The sequence below is a fragment of the Saccoglossus kowalevskii genome, chromosome 2, assembly GCF_978046115.1.
Source record: "Saccoglossus kowalevskii chromosome 2, keSacKowa6.1, whole genome shotgun sequence".
Taxonomy (NCBI): domain Eukaryota; kingdom Metazoa; phylum Hemichordata; class Enteropneusta; family Harrimaniidae; genus Saccoglossus; species Saccoglossus kowalevskii.
The window spans coordinates 18,801,463-18,825,692 of record NC_140642.1 but is presented as its reverse complement, the minus strand read 5'-3'; the positions used below and the strand labels follow the sequence as shown (position 1 = coordinate 18,825,692).

General features: G+C 39.8%; 2 protein-coding genes across 8 annotated transcripts; one reads left to right on the top strand and one right to left on the bottom strand.

The window, feature by feature from the left end:
• Positions 1-1,826: 1,826 nt before the first annotated feature.
• On the top strand, positions 1,827-8,173 carry LOC102800466 (peroxiredoxin-5, mitochondrial-like). Its single transcript, XM_085492599.1, has 6 exons — positions 1,827-1,938; positions 2,736-2,870; positions 3,883-4,014; positions 4,425-4,463; positions 4,813-4,868; positions 6,263-8,173. Exons 1-6 carry the CDS (start codon positions 1,852-1,854, stop codon positions 6,366-6,368), a joined length of 555 nt encoding a protein of 184 aa, XP_085348725.1. The 5' UTR covers positions 1,827-1,851; the 3' UTR covers positions 6,369-8,173.
• An 84-nt stretch (positions 8,174-8,257) lies between these two features.
• Positions 8,258-24,159, bottom strand: LOC100371289 (5'-AMP-activated protein kinase subunit beta-2-like). 7 transcript variants are annotated; one of them, XM_085492595.1, is made up of 10 exons: positions 23,802-24,159; positions 22,060-22,207; positions 21,173-21,336; positions 20,932-21,025; positions 20,525-20,642; positions 20,245-20,268; positions 18,542-18,675; positions 17,913-17,981; positions 10,401-10,493; positions 8,258-9,239 (listed from the first exon to the last, which is right to left on the bottom strand). In XM_085492595.1, the coding sequence occupies exons 2-9, from the start codon at positions 22,189-22,191 to the stop codon at positions 10,416-10,418; spliced, it is 813 nt and encodes a 270-aa protein (XP_085348721.1). In that variant the 5' UTR covers positions 22,192-22,207; positions 23,802-24,159; the 3' UTR covers positions 8,258-9,239; positions 10,401-10,415. The 7 variants fall into 7 exon arrangements, with proteins under 7 accessions (XP_085348721.1, XP_085348718.1, XP_085348719.1 ...); XM_085492596.1 differs by lacking the exon at positions 8,258-9,239 and adding an exon at positions 10,171-10,280; XM_085492592.1 differs by lacking the exon at positions 10,401-10,493 and having other exon boundaries at positions 8,258-10,280.
• Between the last annotated feature and the right edge of the window lie 71 nt (positions 24,160-24,230).

Here is a 24,230-nt window from a genome sequence, read left to right as displayed (position 1 = left end):
GATTTGCCATTGTACTGATCGTGCGTTGATTTTTCTTATGACCCGACAGCTATCATAATTTCATATGTGTCCTATGAATTCTGCCAATTATTACCAAATTGCAATTTTTTTTAACATTGAAGAACAAGGTTTACGAACTTCTGGAAACGGCAAATAAATATGGGTGCAAATAAACAAAATAAGAGAAAAAAAATTGCCATTACCTGTAAAACTGATAAAATTTAGTCTATAGCTGTATCGGATTTTACTAGCTAATTCTTGTTGAAAGTTAGCGCGCATGTAAAAAGACGTCTCAGTGATACATTCATGTAAGAATTACTTATATTATAATAATAATGCTTGCTACAATAATTGTCTTTCACTCGATAAGAACTCCGGAATGCAGTGCCCTCATCGGCGAGCGGCCGGAACGCTCAAACCTCAGACAAACTATCTGCAGTTTGAATCGAGACAGTTTATTGAACAATTTGGATTTTAGAAATGTTCTCTTTTTCATGCTTTTGGCAAGGCGTCGAGTTCGGCCAGAGGGGGACAACGATTGTTTTCTATTCCAGGTTAATTTACTAGTTAGCCTATGTGCGGTTGAGTCGCACTATGTGATTCTTACTTGGTGATTACATTTTCATCTTGTTTAGGAATTTTGTTCAATAATATCATACAAGTTAACATATACTCTTGTCATTAATGCATATTTTGCGTCGGAAGAACAATTTACTTCGTTGTTTTCATGTTTTCATACTTTATATCCTTTGTATATTGTGGAGTTTTGTGTAATATTTACATTTGAGTGACTTTTTTCGTCTGACAATGTGTCGAGTGCAGGTCTTAATTTTCTACGTCAATGGTGTTATTCCTGTTTTATTCCCGACAGGACAGTTTTCTGTTGCGACGAATTATTCTTTTTTTTTTTTTACTTTGTGATATGTGTATTTTTCATTTATTGCGTTTATTAATTTAGCCTCTGTTTTGTACATTTTCGAGTTTTTGCATGTTAATGATTTCTGACACTCGCGTCTAGATGCATTTGACATTGCGTAGGGTTCAGACTTTCAGGGCTTTTCCTCTAATGGGGGGGTTCTAATTTTTGTTTTGGTAATCATAGTGCCGATCCTTTTTTTTTTAACTTTTACACAATGTTCGCTATTTTTTGCTAATTGCGGTATAAATAACATAGCTCTTACATTTCCTGGTGTTATTTCCATAATACTGATGTTTAGTTTTAAATGTATCATCATTGCGATTAAAACGTATTACGTCACATGTAGGTCAGCTGGTTGGTCTCACTTGGTTGGTTTGATTGTCACAGCTTTTCCCCCAGTCATTTGCAATGCGCAAATTCTGAATTTTCTGTCATCGTTTGTTGAATAGACAATTTAAGTGGCCACCTCGGCGTCCTTGCAAGACTATTTCATTGTATGTGTTGTCACTTATTTACTCACACCGTTGTCCCACTATCATTCTAATGAAATATCTTGCAAGATCTTGAATATGTAAGCCCAACTTTAAATTCACTTATAATAATGGCAACGCCAAATTTGCGTTCCATATGAGCAATGTATCGACACTATTATACCCTGATCGATACATAAAAGAAAGTTGTATTATGTCAAAATCAATTTTCATGTTCATATTACATTATGAAAATGTATATAAACTATTATTTAACAAAGTAAGCACTGGTCAATATTTCTCCAGAAGTGTCTGCAGAAAGACATCTCTCGGTTCCGAACGAATATTGGCAATTTTGATTGGTGAACCCAGTGTGGCAGTCCAGCAACGGAATACTGCATGACCTTTGACATTTCGACACGTGCCTGGATAAATTTGTATTCGCACTACCAGTCTTTGCAGATGTTCATAGCGGTGCGAACTTCCGTTGGTGTCAGAGCAACTTATAGATCGTTTTTCACGACAGCGGCTTACAATATGCCTATAAAGGTAATATCACCATCAATACGCCCGGGCACTACGTTTCGACAGTATAAGACACCTTCCAATAACGGTCATTTAGTACGGCAATTGCCTACCAGTAAATAACAATCCGAAGTTAGTGTTTTTAATGGTTGCCAGTCATGTGATACTGACCATGTGACTAATACACTGAAAGTAGTTTTCATTTGTCGGGTTGGATTGGCATGCATGACGGTCCGACCTGGTGTCTGCGGACATTAAACAAATACACCGCAAATATGACGGCAATGCCAACCAATTCCTGGGCCAATTTATGCGAAATCTGTCTGCACGCAATTATGCAAAACAACAAGTCTGGGCACCTACTGGGCACCAAGCTAAAACACTTTCCTCTAAATTTACCAGATCGGGAGATAAATATTGACGAGTAGACATGATCACTTGATACGAATATTTGTTTAGATACACAATCTTGAATGTTGTACAATTTATGAGTAGGTCCGAGACCATTAGAACAGCCCAACAGCAACAATGTCCTAAAAATCACTTTTTTTGTTGTCATACAGGAATAATCGATTAGAGTGGGATAAATTCTCCCAATATTTCAACCTAATTTGTTCAAATTTAGTGGGAGATTTGTTTAAAATAAAGCACTGCAATGGACCATATTTTCCTTGTTTGGAAATGATGTCTATGGGGGGGGGGGCAATGTCTATCACACCACATGAAGAGGAGCTGCTGCCTCAGGTCTGTGTCCAGAGTATATGTCATAAATGAGATATGGGTAAGCTTTGTGAGCATTACATGTACTTTGTTTTCTATAGGTTGGTGATAAACTGCCCAGTGTAACAGTTCATGAAGGCAGTCCCAATGGAGAAGTAAATATATCTGAAGTGTTTGCTGGAAAGAAGGCTGTGTTATTTGCAGTCCCTGGAGCCTTCACACCAGGATGCTCAAAGGTAAAATATGGTTTTATATCTGGTTTCATACTACACCTGAAAACACCATGTATTGTTATTAATTTAATTAATTTCCGTTCCAATTCTATTGATTTTTTTTTTTCACTATAAACTTGTATTGCTTTTTTAAAGGGGAACTGCTCAATCCCAGGGCACCAAGTGCTCAATTTCGGCTCCACCTCAATAATTCCCTAAAACAGCTACAGATATTAATAACGTAATTTGAAAAAATTACAAAGACACTTATTTGGAAAAAAAAAAAAGTTGTGTGAAATTTAAAACAGAGAGAGACATATTTGAATAAGCTGGACTGCGAGAAAATAAAATAATATACACATATTTGGATTATACTGGGTTATTTTGGTTGTAGTATTAGTATTGCCATGGTTATAATCACTTTGATGCATGTAGGCAGATAGCTGGCTTTGGCCTCATTTTTGCTTTTCAAATAAGCAGATTAATATATCACTTTGAAAAGGGGGAAGATTGTGGCCTGATAACAATCATATGAATTAATTAATTAATTAATAATCAGCGAATATGATGGCTAATTACATTCACTATTCATTTAATGAGTATGTTTACACTGTAATGGCAGTTTACAAGTGAGTTGACAAACTCGTGTGGAGCACTGAATTTCTCTAAATAAACATAGATTCTAGTCTACTATGTATAATTTTACTAGTTTGATGTATTTTACATCATATTCACTGGTTTTTAATTTCACAGCTTTTTTATGAAAAATATCATCCATTGAATTTAACTCAGCACATTTATCAGTGAAAATAAAACCCAGTGAATTAATGCTGTTTGCCATTCCGTCACTAAATGTACCATTTCTAAAAGCCTTGTATGTGATACTGTATGGTAATATCCACTATATTCCAGCCTTCTTTTAGCTACACCATTCCAGGAGGCATTATGCAAATGTTATGCTAATTACTTGACTTCTGGCTTTCTGATTGGTAGAGAGAGAGAACAGACAAGTACATATTCTTGTTTTTTTTACTAGACTCACTTGCCCGGATATGTAACAGATCATGATAAAATCAAATCCAAGGGAATAGACATGATTGCTTGTATTGCGGTCAATGATGCGTTTGTAATGGCTTCATGGGGAGAAGCACACAACGTTGGCGATAAGGTAATTATTTTCACATGGACTTTTTTCAGATGATGGGAAAAGCATTAATTTTCTGTTAGATTGTACAAATGATTTTATTAATCAGAAAACGTTGTCTGTAAGTGCTTATATTTCACAAGAGACAAATTTTGGTTAATTTTTACGAAAATCTAAAAATCATGCAAATTTCGTATCAGTAAAAATGTCACTTGCGTTCTAAATTCACAGTAAACCGTTTAAATTTTGCTGCTAGGAATTGTTGCTATTTGACCTTTGAGTTTGTGGCACTTCATTACGCGACATTTTTGAAAAACACCAGTAAAAATTCACTGTTACAAATTTTCTTGATTTTTACTGTCTTGCAAAAATTTGAAACTCATGAATTTGAATGAGTTTTACAGTATGTGATAGAAATCCTTCATTTCTTGCAGATTCGCATGTTAGCCGATTACAAAGGGGAATTCACTAAGGTAAGATCAAATGATCATGATTGAACACATTTAAATCAGTGGTAAGTGGAAAGGTGAAGGCCGAAAATAAACCGATTATTTTATTAAATGGGCGATGACCGTCGCTCAGTGTTCTGCTCAATATACAATCCATAGCTGCACACACAATGGAATATGAATATATTTACATGAAATACGAACACGTGCACATTGACCACAGCCATTTAAATTTGTGTTGCCTGCTGACATACAATATTTAAGATGTGTTCTGTAACTTAATCCATATACATATCCATACACAATATTTTTCAAAGAGCTTATTGGTATTTCAGGATTAATTTAAAATATTTTTTATTTTAATATTTCACAGGCCATTGATATGGAACTTGATGCCACAGCCAAACTTGGAAATGTGCGCTCTAAGAGGTGAGTAGGAATAGTTTTCAGGATAGCTTATTTCCCAGTTTCTAACTGAATTATTCTGCACACGCCTATTTGCATATCATGTTCATATCTGAGGTTAATACTTCACATGAAAATTATTTAAGTCTGAATGAAATTCACTGTACCATAATACTGGCATTGCATGAATCATAAATTTTGTTTGTTTTAATAACCTAATACCTTAATGTGTATGTAAAATATTCTTGTAACAGTACTGTAAAACATGTTGAAAAAGCGACATGCAATTTTAGCGAATTGTGGTAAAATGACGTACCGGTAATATCGAAATGTTAATTGAGCGATTATGTTCGCAATGATAAACAAGCAGCCTCTTGGCTGAGATAGCTCCGCTGTTAGCAATGCACATTTCAATTAAAGAACTGAAGACATCATTAGAAAATGAACAATATGTATAGTATCAAAACAATCAGACTTGCGGTTTTCAACAAGATGTGGAAAATATCACTTTTTACCAAAAATGACAAAAATATTCACCAAAATTAGAGAATTGACGATATCATTACAAAATGAACAAATCTGAGAGAGGTCCACATTTAGTACCTATATATGTAATATCAAAGCAAATTGGACTTGCGGTTTTTAACAAGAAGTCGAAAATATCACTTTTTACCAAAAATGACAAAAATATTCACGAAAATTAGAGAATTGAAGATATCATCATGAAATGAACAAATCTGAGAGAGGTCTACCCAAGGTACATATACACCAAGTATCAAAGCATTCAGGCTTGTAGTTTTCAGGAAATCGAAAAAGTAAAACATTGACACGGACAACGACGAACAATCACTCGTATGATAAGCTCCGCTTGTCAAAGTCAACAGCGGAGCTAAAAAATGATTCAACAAAGTGTGTGTGGAGAAAGAAGACGTTGTTTGGTGGCCATTTTGAATTTATAATAAAGTCATTAGCGACATCTTGAATCATTTCTCTCGCTAAATTCGCGAAAAAGACATGTTTTACCATATTTACTCAAATTTGTTGTCTGGTAGAACATTGAAATATTGGCAGCTGTTATTGTAGATTGCAACCGTAATGTCTATGGATCTCTTTGTGAGCATAAGTGTATGTAACTAAACTACATGTGCGGACACCTCCTGATGATGCTAATTTTTGCTAGCATATCCATAAATAGAAACGAAATATTATACATGTATATGGGTGTATGCACTCAAGCACCAGTATACACTCCGTAAACACTATACACTATTCTGACTATTCCACTTGTCATAAAATTTTATTTTATTAAATCGCATCATCGCTGTACTTCATGTAAATATACATTGTATATTCTTCAATCATGCTCTAAGAATTACTTTACCAGTGAATGCTAATATTTCAATATGCTTCATTTTTAGATACTCCCTTATTGTGGAGGATGGAGTTGTGAAACATGTCAACTTGGAGCCTGATGGTGGTGGATTGACTTGTAGCTTGTCAACAAATATCCTGTCTCAGCTGTAAAAGATGTGTGCATGCAGCCACTCAACTATAATAAACAGAATCTGCTATTTGCCATTACTAGTACATGTACATGTATTATAAAGAGATTTTCTTTGAGTTGTACTTTGTGTTAAAAAAAACACTTCTTTTTTGGGGGGAACCATTGATAATGAAGCACATTTGATATAGTTGAAGTACTTCTGTCAGTTCACACCAAGTTCTATTTAGGGTTAACATTGGGTCTGGTGAATAGATTGATTCGTAATGAATGCACTGAAAGCCATGTTTCAGCAAGTCTCAGAAGTTTTGGGGCAGCCAATTTACTATGGTTTTGACGAAATGGTTGGCTTTCGAATCTCGCTGGTGTCGTTTTGTGGTCATGCCCACTCTGGGTGAATCTATATAACAGTAGCGGACGATCGTCATACTTGAGGAGTTAATCAGCAGCGGTCTCACAGTTGGATGGCGATTTTGCTTTCAAATATACCAGAGAAAGTGTTCTATGTTCTTCGTGTAATTAGGTGTTCGTATACAAGGGACTGTCCACGCAAAAACGACGAATGAAGTCAAATTTTATTAGCGATTGCCTTAATATTAGTCCAATCGTTTGGATGTTGAAGTTTATTTTCTTCATGATTTGTAGGAAACTGTATCTCAACTTGTCTGTTCGTTTAGTTTCAAGCAGTGTTCAAGATGGCTACCACCATATAGTAAATATCGGTGGATTAATCGCATTTATCATATTATCACTTGTACGCCAGCTACTACTTGTACATTATAATGCCTCGCAAAGCAAATCATTCAGGAGAATCCATACATGTACCAGGCTATGTAAAAGCATTCTATGTCCCCTAATGCAATATAGACTCGCCCAGAGTGGACTAAACCATGAGTCGGCACCAGCGCCATTCAAAAGCCAACTGTTTAGTCAAAACCCAAGCAGTTAGTAAATTCATTCGCGAGTTTGCAATTTGGCTGCCCCAATATTTCTGAGACTTGCTATAACACTAAATAACCTAGCCAAAGCGCATGTTTCAACCCTGTCACTGTCGAAATAGGCTATATTCTGTACTACAGTATTAAATTCGCTCATTGAGTCAAACCACCTAATTTCTGTTCCAAATAAAAACAATTTCCTTTCTCCCCACAAACTTCTTATGGAAAAGAAATTAAACTTTGTCTTTCGTTGGAATTACAATGTACCATCATTGAGGTTTTTAATTCTACAATCGTAACCTGACTATGGTACATGTATAACAATCGAGCCACCTTTCAATAATGTCATGATACATTTAATGGATGGATTTCATGCTCTTGTTCAGCCAAGGTTATTTCACAATTTTTAATGGATTTTGTTCATAATTTTATTCATTCAATATGATATAGCTCCTTATTTGGAGATATTACTAGCATTTAGTTCTATTGGTTTCAGTAAAAATCAATTCCTGTTCAGTATCTAAATAAACTTATGACTGTGCCTTAAGTTTTTCCCAGTTTGTATATTAAATGTCCCAAATATTCCATTCCTTTTATGTGGATCTTGCTTTTAGGGTCCTCAAATTTGTTTTGCAGAGAAGAAAAATGTAACCATTTGAACTTTTTCTATCTCTGCGACTTTTGTGAAAATCTGTGCTAGTCGCCCCATATAATGCTCTCCAAAACGTGGACACCTTGAATCAGTATGCTGTAGTAGTACTCTGACAAAGATTTCTGCATATTTGGTGAATTTTCAAGGCCTTAATTGTGAGCTATGTATTAGACTATCACCTGCTAAATTCAGTAAGCAGGGTGCTCCTCATAAAATTTCAATAAAGAATCTTACAAGAGCCGATTGTGAGTAGACATCAAAGTATGCGACCAGTTTGCCAATTGAAATGCTTTGTAAATCAAGTGACACACACACCAGATAATGGTATTAATCAGCTTTTTTTTTATTGTTACACTCATGGAACATTCCATAGATACATGTACATACATAGATAATTGTACAACTCTAGTCTTTCTAATGATAGAAAGAACCAGGGCATTATAAATCTCATCCATCCCAGAACTCCATGAATCAGAGACCCATTTGTGAACACAAATTATATAAGGTACTCATTGATTAATAATAACTGACTGTCTGTCTGTCTGTCTGTCTGTCTGTCTGTCTGAGCTTGGCACATAGAGAAATGTTATCAATATTACAAGAAAAAAAACAATCTGAATTACGTAATTTGCTGACAATTTATATACAATCTGAGTCCGCCAGTGTGCCCTCTAAATTCACCCAAAATGAAGTTGAGTCGGTTTGTTGCATACCGTACTAGGGAAAGAAAGGTTTTTGAGAACAAAACTGTAAGCAGCTGTAAAGATGACTTGAGACACAAACGAAAATGATTTTTGATTTTAACACTTATTGTGCAATTACGGGGATATTAAGATGTTTTTCTGTTGCGTCAATGACGTGCCAGTGAATTAGCATAACTAGTCGCATCACAGCCGTGTCATATCAGCTTTGAGGGCACACTGGGATTCACTTTCTTTTTATTCCATTAAACTTGATGATTTGTAATACTGTGATTGTCAAAGCCGTATGAAATGTCCACATTTCCCTGGAGCATGAAATTACAGCAGTTTTACATTATTGCTATTAACAACAACCAAGTGACAAAGAAGTGCTACTAACAGTGGTGCACGCATTAATTCTAACAACAAAAAAAGCCTTTTCATTGAAATATGATCTGGATCAAGATAGGAAAAAATAAAGAAACAATATCTGAAGACGGTCTTGATTTGTTGAACGTTGTGGGAACTATTGCTTCACTACAGATTGGTTATTGGTTTGTAAAAAACTGTAGTGACGTACTTCCTGGTGTATCGTCGTGTTGAACTAAGCACCATCACACCGTCCTGCAAACGAAGAATACCGATCAATAGGCAAGTCATTTATCTTGTACATTGCGCCCCAGCCATCAAATTAAAGTGACATGGAATAGCAAAATAAACATCTTTTTTTATTTAAAAACAACACTAATTTTTGTTTCTTTCTTTATAAGAAAAAAAAGCGCAGATAAAAAAAGCAGTGTTGCATGCAGATTTCTAGCGAACTGGTGTATTGAGTGTGAAACACTGAAATACAAGACGTATAAAAGAGGCTCAATTACATGTACATGAAAGCTAAAAAGAGACAAGCAAAAATATAGATATGATTATAAAATAAAACAGTCTGTAAAATGATAGTGAAAAAAAAAACATTGACTGGAAATATCTGGTATAGGTAAACGTGAGAGTTGGTGGGATCGTCTGTGAATTCATAACAGCTACAGACAATTAGTTTACATCGCAATATAATGGTTGTGTTTATGAAACAAGCTAGCTGAGACAAGCATCTCACTCTGAATTCAAAAACCATCATTTTATGTACATAAATTCCTTTTTTAGTTTTAGATTAGAGCCAAATTAAGAGAGTGGTGCTTATCATCTGCTGATGAGACAAACCACTTGAGTCCAGCATAACCATCTCTCATGCTTCCCTGACATAAAACAACTATCAAAATTAAATCACATCAGCAACTGGATTGTCTAGACGTGTGCATTCGCCTACATGTACCACTACATAATTTAAAACTAAAAGTGAGTGCTGCTTCACAACATATATACACAACCTGTGCTTTCACAACATGCACATGTGGGGGATTGAATGTAGACATGAATACTGCTTCAGCTGTTGATGTTGTAGGTTTCTGGAAGATAATACCCCCTGTCTCTCTCTCTCTCTCCCAAACACACCCACCCACCCTACCCTCCCCTCTCGCATAATAGTGGTAAATGTTATGTCAAATTGATTTCCATCAAACACAGTCGCTAGACACCATCGATTGGCTTATATAGCAGAGTGGTGACGTATTTCTTCCTGTATCGCTGTGTCATACTCAGAGCCATCACGCCATCCTGAAAGTATCAAAATACTATTGGTTTGATTTCCCATTCTCAAAATTTACATGAGTGTAATGAATGAAAAAAAAAAAAAAAAAATATGTACAAAAAAAAAAAACCACCATGAAAACCAACCATTCTCTTATCCTTTTAAATGGGCTTGTAGTACAATGTTGTAACGTATTTCTTCTTAAAACGATGTGTTGCGCTTAATGCCATGACGCCGTCCTATAATGTGAAAGTGAAAGGAGTTTGCGGTTTGAACACGTAACAATGGACGTTAATGAACTCCACACAACAGATACATGCCCACACGGAACACAAGACATAACTACGAATGACAAAAACAAATGTACACAGACATGCACACAACAAATGTGTATTACTGCAGATTGGTGGGAAAGCAAGAGCATAGCAGAATTATTAGTGACTTGGTGTGCATATACACAACATAGTGGGTGTTTGAAAACTATGGGAGAAAAAACACATAATAAGAAAACGGTTAAAACCCTACACTGAGTGACATTTTCATTACAATTGGAATGAATGATAATGGATACACGCCAAACAAAGAATTATTAATGTGAAGTATTCACAACTAAGCTAAAATAAATCAACAAGGGACAAAACGTATCTAAAACTGAAAAGATACTACATATACCACTATAATTGTTTTCAAGTATCATGGTAAATATTGAGTCAGATAATACTTGTCGTGATTCGAAACTAGATACATCTGCCAGAGAACGGTAAAAAAAAAACAATTGGAACATAGATCTAAATTCATATGAAAAATAACACCTTGAATAATAAATAACATAATTTGATGCGAGTGAATGTTATAGCAGGTTATGTTAATATGGGCAAGGAGGACAGAAATTTACTTGACAACTGATTTAGATTTAGCATACGATAGGATGAGGTATGAAGTAACACAGTGCCTTGTGAGATTCAAAGCAATTTTGTCATGCGATAGACCGCAATGCATACATTTGTAGACTGAAAAAAAAAAACATTCCTTGATTTTTCTTTTTATAAAAAAGAAGTATAATAATGAAAACTTAACAGTTTGTATCAATTGTCTGTTGCATTTGAGGGATGCTACTGAGAAACTTAGGCGAGGGTTCTCCGAACCCGCCTATTCACATAGTTCATACCCACCATAGACTCCGGGCAGTCAAAATGACTATTTTGAACTGTGGGCATTAATCAGCGATTCTGCCGGTGACGGAGAGATAGAATCCAGGTCAGGGGAAGCCCCATGACCTCAAGATTCTTTTACCCCTTACGTCACGAACCCACGTGACCGAGGCCACCTGGCAGTGCCACAGGTAGCCGTCCTTCACTCTGGTTCCTTTCTCTCCGCCTCGAGGACTTAGACCAACGCAACGGAAAGAGTGGGGAGGTTGGGGGGGACCCGGAGTCTATGGTGGGTATGAACTATGTGAATAGGCGGGTTCGGAGAACCCTCGCCTAAATTCACTACGTTCAATTACCCACCATAGACTCCAGTCAGTCAAAATGACTATTTTGAACTGTAGGCAGAGTCAGACACGGATAGGTGGCGGGTTTTTCCGAGCAAACAGATAAAAAAGGAGAATGATGAAAGACTTTCCCCCAGTCCGGGATGAAAAACAAACCCAAAAACCTAAGTTAAGACCCAAGAAGGGTGGTGTCTTACCTTGCCTGTGCTGTCCCAGAAGCAAGAAGCCGATGCTGCTGTGGTGACAGGGTTCGGTGTGCCCAAGAAAGCTAGACCCAAGCCGAACTCGGGGGTGATAAGCTTGAAGTAGGACCGAAACAGTTCGCATGAGGGCGTAGGTCGACAGAAGCGAAACCTGGGAGCTTCCAGGAAGTGCTAGTAGAACAGACAATCTGCCCGCAAAAATGCAGAGACTGACTTATCGCCTATGCGCAGAGGCCCCTGCAGTCGTTCGGGCTGGGTCAGCAAACAAGGCCTGACCCGCTACGACGGGGCCTAACCTGAAGAGACCCTGCTCAATAGATTGGGTGTCTCCTAGGTAGTAGTTGATGAAGACGTTCTGCGTTCTCCAGAAGCCTGCCCTCAGAATGTGTTTGAGGGGGGGCACCTGACGCTAGCGCTAGTGAGTTAGCAATCGCACGGACCTCATGTTCTTGTACTTGGTGTCTCTGCAAGGTCTGTGTTGAGGAGGATAGTGTATTATAGACCTCCAGTACAGTCGCAGTAATCCACCTGGGGATGGAAGTCGGGGAAACCGGCTTATCCCGCTTGTCAGGGCCATAACGCAAAAACATGTGTTTGGTTCCCCGTCTAGAAAACCTGGTACGGTTCTCGTAGCAACTCAGCGCTCGGACCGGGCAGAGAAGCAATTCCTCCTGATCCTCCGGACTGACAATATTTGCCAGCCGGGGGATGACGATCGGTTGAGGATCGTGTCCTGGGATTTGGTTCTTGGCGAGAACCCGATTCGTGTCTTAGTACAACTTGATCGCCCATGAAAGCGGCACAACCGTCCGCAAAGGATAGTGCGCGCCTAGCTTTGACCGGCACCTACCTGAGGCGAGGGGCCAGTAGGAAGACTATTTTCCACATCAAAAAATTGAGTGGTGCTGATTGGAGAGGCTCAAAAAGCAGTCTGCTTAGAGCAGACAACACAGCCGAAGAGTCCCAGTTGGGCGGCTCCCTTGTATGAGGTCTTGGCGTCTGGAAAGCAGTAAATAGTCTCCTAAAAATAGGACAATCGGCTAGTCTTGTTCCCGTACGTTTGAATGGTGGGGCACAAGGCCGACCTGTAGCCAGTGATCGCTGCATAGGACAAACCCACTTCGTCAAACAGGTGGACGAAGGAGCCTGCTACCTGGCCAATAGAGGGATGGTATCGATCAATCTCCCTTCCGCTACACTAACCAGTGTATGCTCGCAGCCTAGAAATGTAGGCTGCATTGGTGGAATCCCTGTTCGCCCTGGCCAGAACGTTGGCAGCCCGCTGTGATAAAGCTTTTGTATGTGCGGGTCTAATGAGAGCCTCTATGTGGGTAAGTGATACCCGCTGGGCTCGTGGTAGTGCGCCGTCTGGTTGGGACGGCATGTCAGGTAAGTCCGGAAGCACTGCTGGTGTTTCGACTATCGTTTCCGACAGAAGTGGAAACTAGGCCCTGTTTGGCCAATTGGGTGCGACCAATGATAATATGCAGGTGTGCACCTGTCAAAGTCTTCTCCGGTGCCCGGTGGACTAGCGGGAAGGGAGGAAAAGCGTACACAACTAAGTGGGTCCGCGGGGTAGCAAAGCGACCCTGGCCCAGGCTCCTGGAGTCAGCAGGAGTGTTACGTACGTTGGGAGCTTGGTGTTCCGGGGTGCGGCAAACGGTCTAACCTTGGACCGTCCACAGCCGAAACAGCCTGGAGGCTACCCACTGGGGTATCAGCCACTCCGTGTTCTGGAGACGGAGACGCCCTGAAAGGGCGTCGCCAGACTGTTCCTCACCTCTGGAAGGTGGTGTGCGGTTAGCTCCACATTGTATTCCAGGCACCAAAGGAGGATTTTGCTCCGGTAGGACTGACAACGACGGGGAATGCGTCCCCCCCTGCCGGAGCAGGACTCTGTGGTCTCGAACTACGGGTAGAAAGCGTGGTAGTGCTAAGTACACTGCTCACAGTTCGAGCCGGTTGATATGGTGGTCCCAAAACTATGCGGGAGCCATATCCTTGGGCTTGTTCGTCCAATAGATGCGCTCCCCAACCCTGGGGGGAGGCATCTGTTACCAGAGTCATACCTGCGGCGAGCTGGTCCAAGGGGGCCCCTCTGCCCGAGGTTGGTCAGTAACGACACCGAAGTTCGAATACTTGGCCCAGCTGGGCGATTCGAAGGAGATGGCAACTCGTTAGGTGCATCAGTACGTGCAGGTAGGCCCCGCTTAAGTCTAGCGGGGCTAGCCAGTCAAAACGGTGGATGGAGAGAAGAACCCTGAATGGTGTCTCCATGTGGAACCGATCGAGGGGCACGTACTGATTCAGTCTGTCTAGGTCCAAAACTGGACGCCTGCCACTTGTAGATTTGGTACTACGAACACATTTGGGTAGAAGCCTGGACTTAGTTCCGGCTGATGTACCCTGTGTATGGCGTCTTTCCCCAGCAAACTGCTACTTCCTGTCTGATTGCTTCCGCCTTGTGGGAGTCCCCTGGCAGTGCCCAACAGGGGAGACACTGACGGGGGGAAATGGAGATTTCAGCGGTATGCCGTAAACGGATGTCACCACCTGGAAAGGTCCAGGTATCGGACACCCGCCGTCTCCAAACCGAACTACACCAGTGCAATCTGTGTACGACAGGGATGTGTGGCCATGTGTTCGGCAGTTGCGAGGGGGGGAGGGAGGGGTGCTCCCTTCCCCCATGAGGTGAGTTCCCCAAGGCCTGAAGTAGTCACTAAGTTGTGACCTGGCCACTCACCGAACACGTGCCTGTCCCCCCCGGTTGCAGAGGTGAGCGTCAAACATGCTTCCCCTGCTGCCGGGTAGACGACCGCCCAGAGAGGGTGAGGAGCCACCACCTGGCTCTTACCTCCCTGGGGGCGCGCGCCACTACCCTTCCCTCCCATGGAAGGGTATAAGCGCTTGCCTCCTGGCTGACTCTGGCTAGTGGACAACGCCCTAGGGCGTTGTGTTTTCTGTGCTTGGGGTGCCCTCCGCTTGCCCATGGCAGGACCAACTGGCTAGCGGATTCGATCTGAACCCTCTGATTCATTGCACTCCGAAGCTCCGAGACTGTACCCACCATTCCCTGAACAAAGAGGGTGGAGGGTGTCCAGTCTGCGTCACTGAGGTGGGGACGTACCCCGGCTCAGCTTGTCGGCGAAAACACGTGCGTCTAAGGCCGCGTCTCGTAGCACAGTAGTGGCCCTGGCCAAACGAGCCAGGCAACACTAGGGGGTGTCGCACATAGATGTGCGGTGGCCCACCAGTAAAAATGTCGCCTGGTCTAGGAGGCTGGTGCGTTCTGCCTCCAAGGTCACCAGAGTGCTGGGCACGCATAATAATGCGCTCAAGCAACTCTGCCCTCAGGGCTAGATGGGTCGTCCTCAATTGGCAAAGACACCCATGGAACGCAGCCATCCCCCTTTGCCCGGTTTGCCAAATTCATGGTACCGGGGTCTGGGGAAGGAGCCTTGGAATCCGGTTGGGGGCGTTTTGGTCTCATCCCACGCTATGGGGTTTGATCCTGAAACACACCGACCGGGTAGCGTTTGGTCCAGTGGGAAGTGTTGCCTAACGTTATCCCCACCCGGGGGCCTTAAGCATTACATCCTCCGCGGCTGACCAACGCCGCCCATCAACACCGTTTGCATGCTCTGCGCCCCACTCCGCACTCAGACGGACAGGGGAGAGATGTGCCGACGGGGTTGCTTTGGATCCCGACGCCTGTGATCCCATAAGTGTTGAAGCAACCTTAGGTGGTCGCTTTAGGATCAAGGGTGGGGGTATATACATCGTATCACTGGGATCGATGATACTCCGCCTCGCCCCAAAAGCGTGGCTCACCGAGTCATACAGATGGAAGACTCTGAGGGACCGCCTGGAGTACCGGCTGTATCCAACGCGAGCGAACTGCGTCTCCTTTAACTTAAAATATGTGAGAGGGAGCGTGTTCGACTGTGCGTCTCATGACAGGGTCGGTTCCCTCTGGGAACACCCGTGGGTCGGTAAGAAAGGAGTCAAAACCCACAGCGGGGACCGGACACAAGGATAAATTCGTTACCGTTGTACCGTTACCACGTGACGAACCCTAGCTGGCTGAAAGTGGGGGGGGGGGGCTCAACGCGTGCCCTGCCCTGAAAGCCCTGCCCCGAGATCGGAGACTTGGCTACCAGCACCCCGTTGGCATTCAGTGCCCGCGGATCCAGAGAAGGACCGGTGCAATTAGCCTGAGCCTCGGCCACCCCCCAAAATAGTGGGAGAATCGTGACTAGGAACGGGGGTTCCCCGGAAGAGACGTGTTTGAATGCAAACATGCTTTCGTGTCTCTTCCTGCTTGCCCACCGAGGGGACACAGTGGAGACAGCTCACTCCGACTGCGTCTGATCTACCCGGCCTGCCAGGGACGCAATTGCCCCGACAGTCCTTCGACCAAAGCCCTCAACTCGGAGGCAAACCTGGTGCCGTGCGAGGAAGGGTCCACAAAGAGACCCGCAACGGGCCCCATAGGAGGAAAGCCTCCAGGGGCACAGCCTCGCTGCAGCCGGTAAAATCGGGTAAACCACCGCCTGAAAAAACAGACTGTGAGGCTGCCCTCCGATCAGCGGGGGAGACCGAGAAAAATATCGGTACCTCCACCGTCGGGCCTCTTACTCAACGTCCCGATACATGAAGTACCCGTAGCCGAGCGTGAGGACTTTCCACTCATGCAAAACACGCAACTCACTTTAACCAATTTGTTTACTGGACGCGCGACCTAGCTGTGACGCGGTCAGTCTCAGCGATTTTGATGGCTCTGAAAGAAAATCTCAGGACTCAGAACTCCAGTGAAAAAAAAAAAAAAAAACGCTTTCACGCAAAAACCCCGAAACCCGCACGTAGCTACGGCAAAGTATCTTGGATGCAGGTTCTATGCTGGTAAATTCTGAATATAACCACTGCACGGTCGACTCGAAACACGAGGAGACCGGAAAGAAAATGGCAGCGAGCCCTGGTGCTGTCATTACATCTATATATTGCTAAATACATTAAAAAAAAAAGACAACATGCATGAGGGAAACGAATTACAGTTGTAAAAGGTGCCGCCATGAAATCAACATGTGACTACGTAGTGGCGCCGGATTTTGATTTCTTTGCTGTGAAAAATACTACACACAAAGGGGAAAACGACACGAGGGTAAAAATGACAAGGAAAACTTATCCTACCAGCTGCCATGTCGGATGCCGAGCAGCGGCAACAACCCAAGCTATAAATCCGGACAGGAAAAAAATGCAGGCGATCCAGCAGTGCTCGCTAGATTTCATCTTCACTCGAGGCGGAGAGAAATTTAGAGTGAAGGACGGCTACCTGTGGCGCTGCCAGGTGGCCTCGGTCACGTGGGTTCGTGACGTAAGGGGTAAAAGAATCTTGAGGTCATGGGGCTTCCCCTGACCTGGATTCTATCTCTCCGTCACCGGCAGAATCGCTGATTAATGCCCACAGTTCAAAATAGTCATTTTGACTGACCGGAGTCTATGGTGGGTAATTGAACGTAGTGAATATTTCAACATTATTCAAGTTTTTGTATCTAGTAGCATATGTGGGGTTCTCTCATTGTTGCAAGTAAAAATGTACAGTATATCAAGCAACTGAATTACATTGAAATATAAAAGTAAATAAAATCCACTGTAATATTTCAGAACCCACTGCTACAAATAAGATGTATAATTATAATGTAATTCAAGCAATCACATGCATGTAAAGAAATCTCAAAACATCTATCTAAAGCGTGAATTTATTTTTGCACAGCTTCTCGTTAAGCTAATGAAAGAGGAATAAAGTTAAATCTGCAACATATTAGAAGGGGGAAGTTAAGAAAAACAATAAACAGTCAGATTTTTGCAAGAAAGCAAACAGAAGTAACCACAAAAGGCAACACTGGTAGAAAACACACACATACATTATGGGTGCATGCTGCAACTAATAAATCTCTTACCTTGATTGAAAGAGCATAAAGATGATTCAACATGACATGGTTTGGTTCAGGTAGTAACGATGGCTCACACTGCCAACAAGAAAAAAACAAAAAAAACATGTGTATTAAGTCTTTTCATTTTTACAGAAACTAGACACAAACAACATCAAAAGTGATTCATTCAAATTTGTTCATGAAACGATCAAAATATTTATTTATTTATTTAATTTATTACAATGTTGAACACTGAACGCGGGATTTCATCGAGATAGCCTCACTTTATCTGTACAAGCCAATCAAAATTCTATAGAAGTACGGGTATTAACACATTTAGTTTTTGACCCATCCCACTGCCCAAATGATGATTAGTTTATGGGCACAATATATATACCATTATAAAAATGCAGACCATAACGTCGATACACATACATGCAGAATGTTGGCATCATGACAGTCAGTGAATTCAAACACCACATCAATATACAGAGAATGCCTACAGAGAAATGTTGGCATCATGGCTGTCAGTGAAATCAAACAACACCACACAAATATACAGAATACACATACAGAGAAATGTTGGCTTCATGGCTGTCAGTGAAATCAAACAACACCACACTAATATACAGAATACACATACAGAGAAATATTACCTGCAAGGCTATATCTTTGTTGAGTATAACTTGCAATAAATGTGGTGGTAAAATGGGCGGTCCTGATGATTTTTCTTGCAATCTCCGAGACGGTATATCTGTATTGTAATCACCAGGTGGAGAGCCGGAAACATCTGTGTTCAATCGAGAAATATTGTTAAATATCTTGCTACGTGATAATAGTCCAGTTAATATACATTTATACCTGTTAACAATTGCAACAGAAAGTCTATTCATAGCAACAGGTGACAAATACCCTTCGTAGTACAGATTTTCTGTTGCAATTAGTGGCAGGTTGGGCATGATGTGTCGCTGATTGACTGCACTATAATACTATTCAAAGACAACGCTGCACATATGAAACAACAATCTAATGTTCATTTTAAACAGACAGGTTTTACAGTATCTCATTAACACAACTACATGCCATCTGTAGCTTTTCCATGGTAGGAAATAGTCACAGCTATTGCACTATTTTCTAACACATGCACATTTTTGCCTTAAAACCCAATCACAAACACTGCTACAAAACTTGGTAATTTTTCAACGCCACCAATGCTAAAGGTATTCCAAGAAATTAGTTATAAATGGCGGCTCTAATATTGGCATGCAAATAATTTGAGTCTTTTCAGTAGACAATGTTAAACCAGTCATTTGATGACAATGTTACAAACACCATGGTTGAATTAAGCTTTTTACAAAATATGGAGTAACATTTGAGTGTATTAAATTATCTTAACATTACCATCATTCATTTTTTAGTTGTTTTATCAGGAGTATGTATATTCTATTTCTTACACATGAAATGCCTGGTTGCCAAAAAGTATTAAAATCATAAAATAAACAATTTATGGTTTATGTATGTCAATATTAGAAATTGCACTGTAGCTCTTTAGTATCTCTCAGTTGTTACTGATTGTCAGTGTATTTCATCTGTCGCATGTAAGCAACATTTGGTAGTACCGGTAATAAACTCGCAAAGAAATATGGCTTGATTTTGGAGTAACATACATGTACTGTAAAATACAATATTTTATTTAATATTTTCGCTTGGCATTTATTTTTTGATGAAAATAAAATCTACAAATATAATTTTTTCCCTATATTTTACAATTTACCTACCAAAAATCAGTATAAAACACCCAAAAAATCTATTCACTAAAAATTAATTCCAGTTAAAATAAAATATTTTACAGTATATGCCGAGATAAAGTTAGACAAACTCTTTTGTTTGGCTAGTTTGGTGAGTTTCACTGGTGATATGGAGAGCAGGCATTAGCTTTTGATAATGACTGGACAGTGAAAAATAGCACTGCTGAAAGCACCGATTTCAAAGTGTCGGTAATTATTTTGGCATGTGTTTAATTTAAAACAATTTTTTGTAGCTCCTTTTCGGCGAAATTTTAAGCAATCTATTCTCATTTTAAAATGTCTAAGAGAGCAAACAGGGATGCAGACATTAATATTGAAGGAAGTGTGCGTATTAAAAAGGATTTGAGTCTTCAGGTGATATCAAAACACTGGAGAGAAGTATGGAGCAGCAGCTGAAATGAATCACAATCTACAAGAGAAAACTACACACAAACACAAAATAAGGAAGAAGAAGAAAAAAAAGCCCTGCAAATTCCAATTCAGGATCCAATACACAGTGGTAGAAGAAACGATGAAACGCTAACACCCAAAGATTTAAAAAGGATAATAACCTGCCCAAAGACTGGAACTGGGAACTGAAAGAGAATTGATATAAATGAATACTTGATCAGATGAAACAAAACAGATGATACAAGACATAAACAGGACAATTACTGAAATGAAATGAATGAAAAGACATAATATGACATAAAGACAACAAATTTTGATATAAGAATCATAGAACATTTCATTTGAGCAGTACTTGAGATTACAACTCAGTTAATCAATTTATTGCTTTGGCAGTTCCACAAATGATCTGTACAAACTTTATTTAGATATATATATATATACCTCTGGCTGATGTGCCGCTGTTCACAGAATCAATAGCTAAAGCTTCAAACACTTCAAAATCAGACTTCTGTACTTTAATCACATTATTATAGGTTCCATGATCGTTCACACAAGTTGGCTACAAAAAAAATAGTTGTTGCCTGTCAAACGTGGGATGCATGTTGCATATGCAATGCATGACAAAAAAAGATACAACAGCAACTCAACAACAGCGACATTCACACGAGTAAGAAATCCAGACAATACTTAATAAAGAAATTATCGACATATCAAGTGTTTTTTTCTAGAATTACATGACGGGTATTTCTATTTGATGATTGCACATATGAACTGCAAAATTTTGCATTGCAAACATGCAAGACATAAAATACAGAGTCCTCTGATTTTGTCTCCATTTCTATACTCACCACAGTAGGATCATGAACCCAGTTACCATCCACATGGAATTTATACTGATGTTCACCTTCAGGTAGTTCCAGGATCACCGTAAAGTCACCATGACTATTCAGAAAGAAAAAAAAGACATGTTCGTGTGTATTTAATTGTTAGCACATGCCACTTGTCAGCGAAAATAGTCAACTTAAAACTCAGTGAATAATTAATACATCTACAATAATGTTTATAACTGTATTGTAATTCTTGTGTTACCTTTTCACCAGAGGAATTTTTTTCGCCCAGTTGTTGAAAGTCCCTGATAAATAGACAACCTTGGCGTTCTTTGCATTGCCTTCATATCTGAAGACAGTTGGTAAAGCATTAGACTGTATTGACGACTGAGATATAGTACTGGCTCGAGGTCTACGTGGAAAATCCTATAATGCCACAAAAAAACAACATAAAATACATAGCAAAACTATTGCAACTTTGGCCATCAAGAATCTAGATTAAATAGATATATTTATATGATTTTTGTATAAAACTCATGAAGCGATGCAGTAATATATCTAAACATTTTGCATGGGAAAATACTCTTGAAAATCTAGGTGGGAACAATTCTGACCAAAAATTGGACAATGAAGTCATCATAACTACATGAAAAACAAATGTTTTATTTCAGCTAAATTTCACTCCATTTTGAAACACTGCCAGTCACATAAAAGTTGAACATGGTTGACATTTCAAACTAATTAATAAGATTCCCAAATTTGAAAAAATTGTTGTTGTAACTACACAAAAAAAGCAGACAACTACAACAACAATGTGGACAGACGGTTTCCCCTCGCATCTTTTCCTTCATCTATGATGATGATGATACAGGTAAAAACAAACAGACTGGACATCAGTAAAATCACAAAATGTTTTTCTCCTCATATCTGTTAGTACAAATTAAATTCTTTCCAAAATTTACTCAAATTTAGAGCTTGTGACAGAGGAAACTCAGACAAAATACCAAGTGTATTATTTTTCTCACATCTGTTATCTAAACGGGTATGGGAGGTACAGCATAAAATTAAATATCACAATACAACCCACAACATATATTGATTCACAAATGATAAATGAAATCTTTCTTTTTACATGCATGTGTAACGTACCTGATTTGGAAACTCAAAACTATCATCAGACAAAAGATGAGTTTGTCCTGGCTTGAAATCAAAAGTATTTGGGGATTCCTTTGGAGAGCTTGGTGGTCCGTCCTTGTCTCTTTTGCCTGCTGTATTTCCCATAGTTCACAATGACCTACTGAGTGAAACAATAAGAAGTAAAGGGTTGTTTTCATTTTCCATGACCAATATAAAAATAGTCAAGTTTGCCTCCAGAAACCTAAAATATTTCTATGACCCCGACCTTCATTTTCAGGATCATTCAAAGAAACTTTTATATCAGTTCTTGCCAATTACACGTCAGAATTGCAGAAAAACATTAATTATCAGACCACTTTTTAAGCCAGAGCATCATTTGTATCATCCATTAATTCACATTTTATGATTTTTTGTTCATATATGTATTAGCCATCAAATTGATATACCGGGGTAGTGGATTTTTCAGAGTAATTTTTGTCATGATTGGCAGAAGATCTCAATTTATGAAATTTTGAATTTATATTTATTTGTGAGTATAAATTACATCAGCAATTTATAATTGTGTTGAGGTGGATCAAAGTTCAAAGAATTCTCTTATTTAATACAGTATTGTCGACAGATTTGTCCAGGACACACATGACTGCTTTAATTTTAGGTTACACATCTCCAGTCTCTCTGCATACATGTACTTAAAGGTGAATGATTAATCAGGTGAATGACCTATATTCTTCTCTCCTAAAGACCTACACAAACGCCAGATCAAAAATACATGTAGGTTTTGCAGGGCAAATTGTTTGTTGTTAAGAGATGTTTATCTCAATTGAGATATTGGTTTTTATTCCAATTGGGATATTTTGTCTTTGAACGCACCATGCAAATTACACAATGTTTTGGTTTTTTTTCAATATTTTGCATAAAAAGCCTAAGCCCTGCGTACAGTGCTGTGTGTACGGGGACGCGTTCGGTTGATAGATGTCCCCACCACAGCCCTGCGTACCTCCATCGACAAAGTCCGGGAGCGCACCGTAATTGGTGCGCAAGTTAAAAATAAGTAGCTTCCCAGCCGAAATCGGTTGAAATGACGACAGTTATCCGTAACAACCATTACAAAGTTATATGAAACTGAAATGTCTTTAAAAAGTGACTAGTAAAGACGGACAAAATGTAAACGCGTTTATACCAGAGGAATTATCCACCAAACGCCACCATTTTTAATTTCATTCACGCAAGAGAATGCGTTTGTTTTTAGGGCAAAGTAGCCGATTCCATCCACAATTGGACTCCGAACTGGGAGTTCTGGATATATCTGGTGATCAATCATCATTTTTGGTACCTGGGCATGTTATTTCATTAAAAAATTTATATTTTTCAAAGTCCCGGACTTTGTCTATGAAGGTACGCAGGGCTGTGGTGGGGACATCTATCAACCAAACGCGTCCCCGTACACACAGCACTGTACGCAGGGCTAAAAAAGCCTGTGCGATTTTGTGCTACCTGTTTAAAAAGAAAATTTATCCTCATCAAGATATTTTTCTTATCCCAATCAGGTGACTAAGTTACAACATGTCTTGTATCACTATCGGGATAATTTTCCCGATCGGCGGTTAGTCCTGACTTGTATGTCACAATTTTGTCACAGTCCTGCAAAATGTAAGCTTACTTGTCAATGTTGAGTTGTTGACGTCAAGGAAGACCTTGAACATCCGTGGACGACGCAAGCAAAATAATTGAATTCAAATATAAACAAAACTTACCCTAAGAGTCGGATCGTTCGAATCAGTAAAACAACTCCTATAGCTCTTCCCACAGTAATCAGAAACAACAGTCAGAGTAACTAGGCCACAGGAGACTGATATCGATTCGCCAATAATCTAGGATTCGGAATTTGATCGACACTCGAACAAAATCGTAGGCGTAGACAGTTTTGATTGTAATTATATTACGTTGCAAATACAAAATCATCCATTGCTAAACATTGTATTCATAATAAGGAAACATTTTCAAGGTCTGCAACTCATAGAACGGCTTTTTTTCGTCGATTTTAGGTCACGAAGAGTGAAAGAAATTCCTAAACAATATAACAGAGGCTTCGAGGTACTCAAGAATAAAGATGGCGTCAAAATTTAGCACCCTAACTTACTATAAATTCTTTGCACTGCAGTATTTTTTTAGGTGATATACAC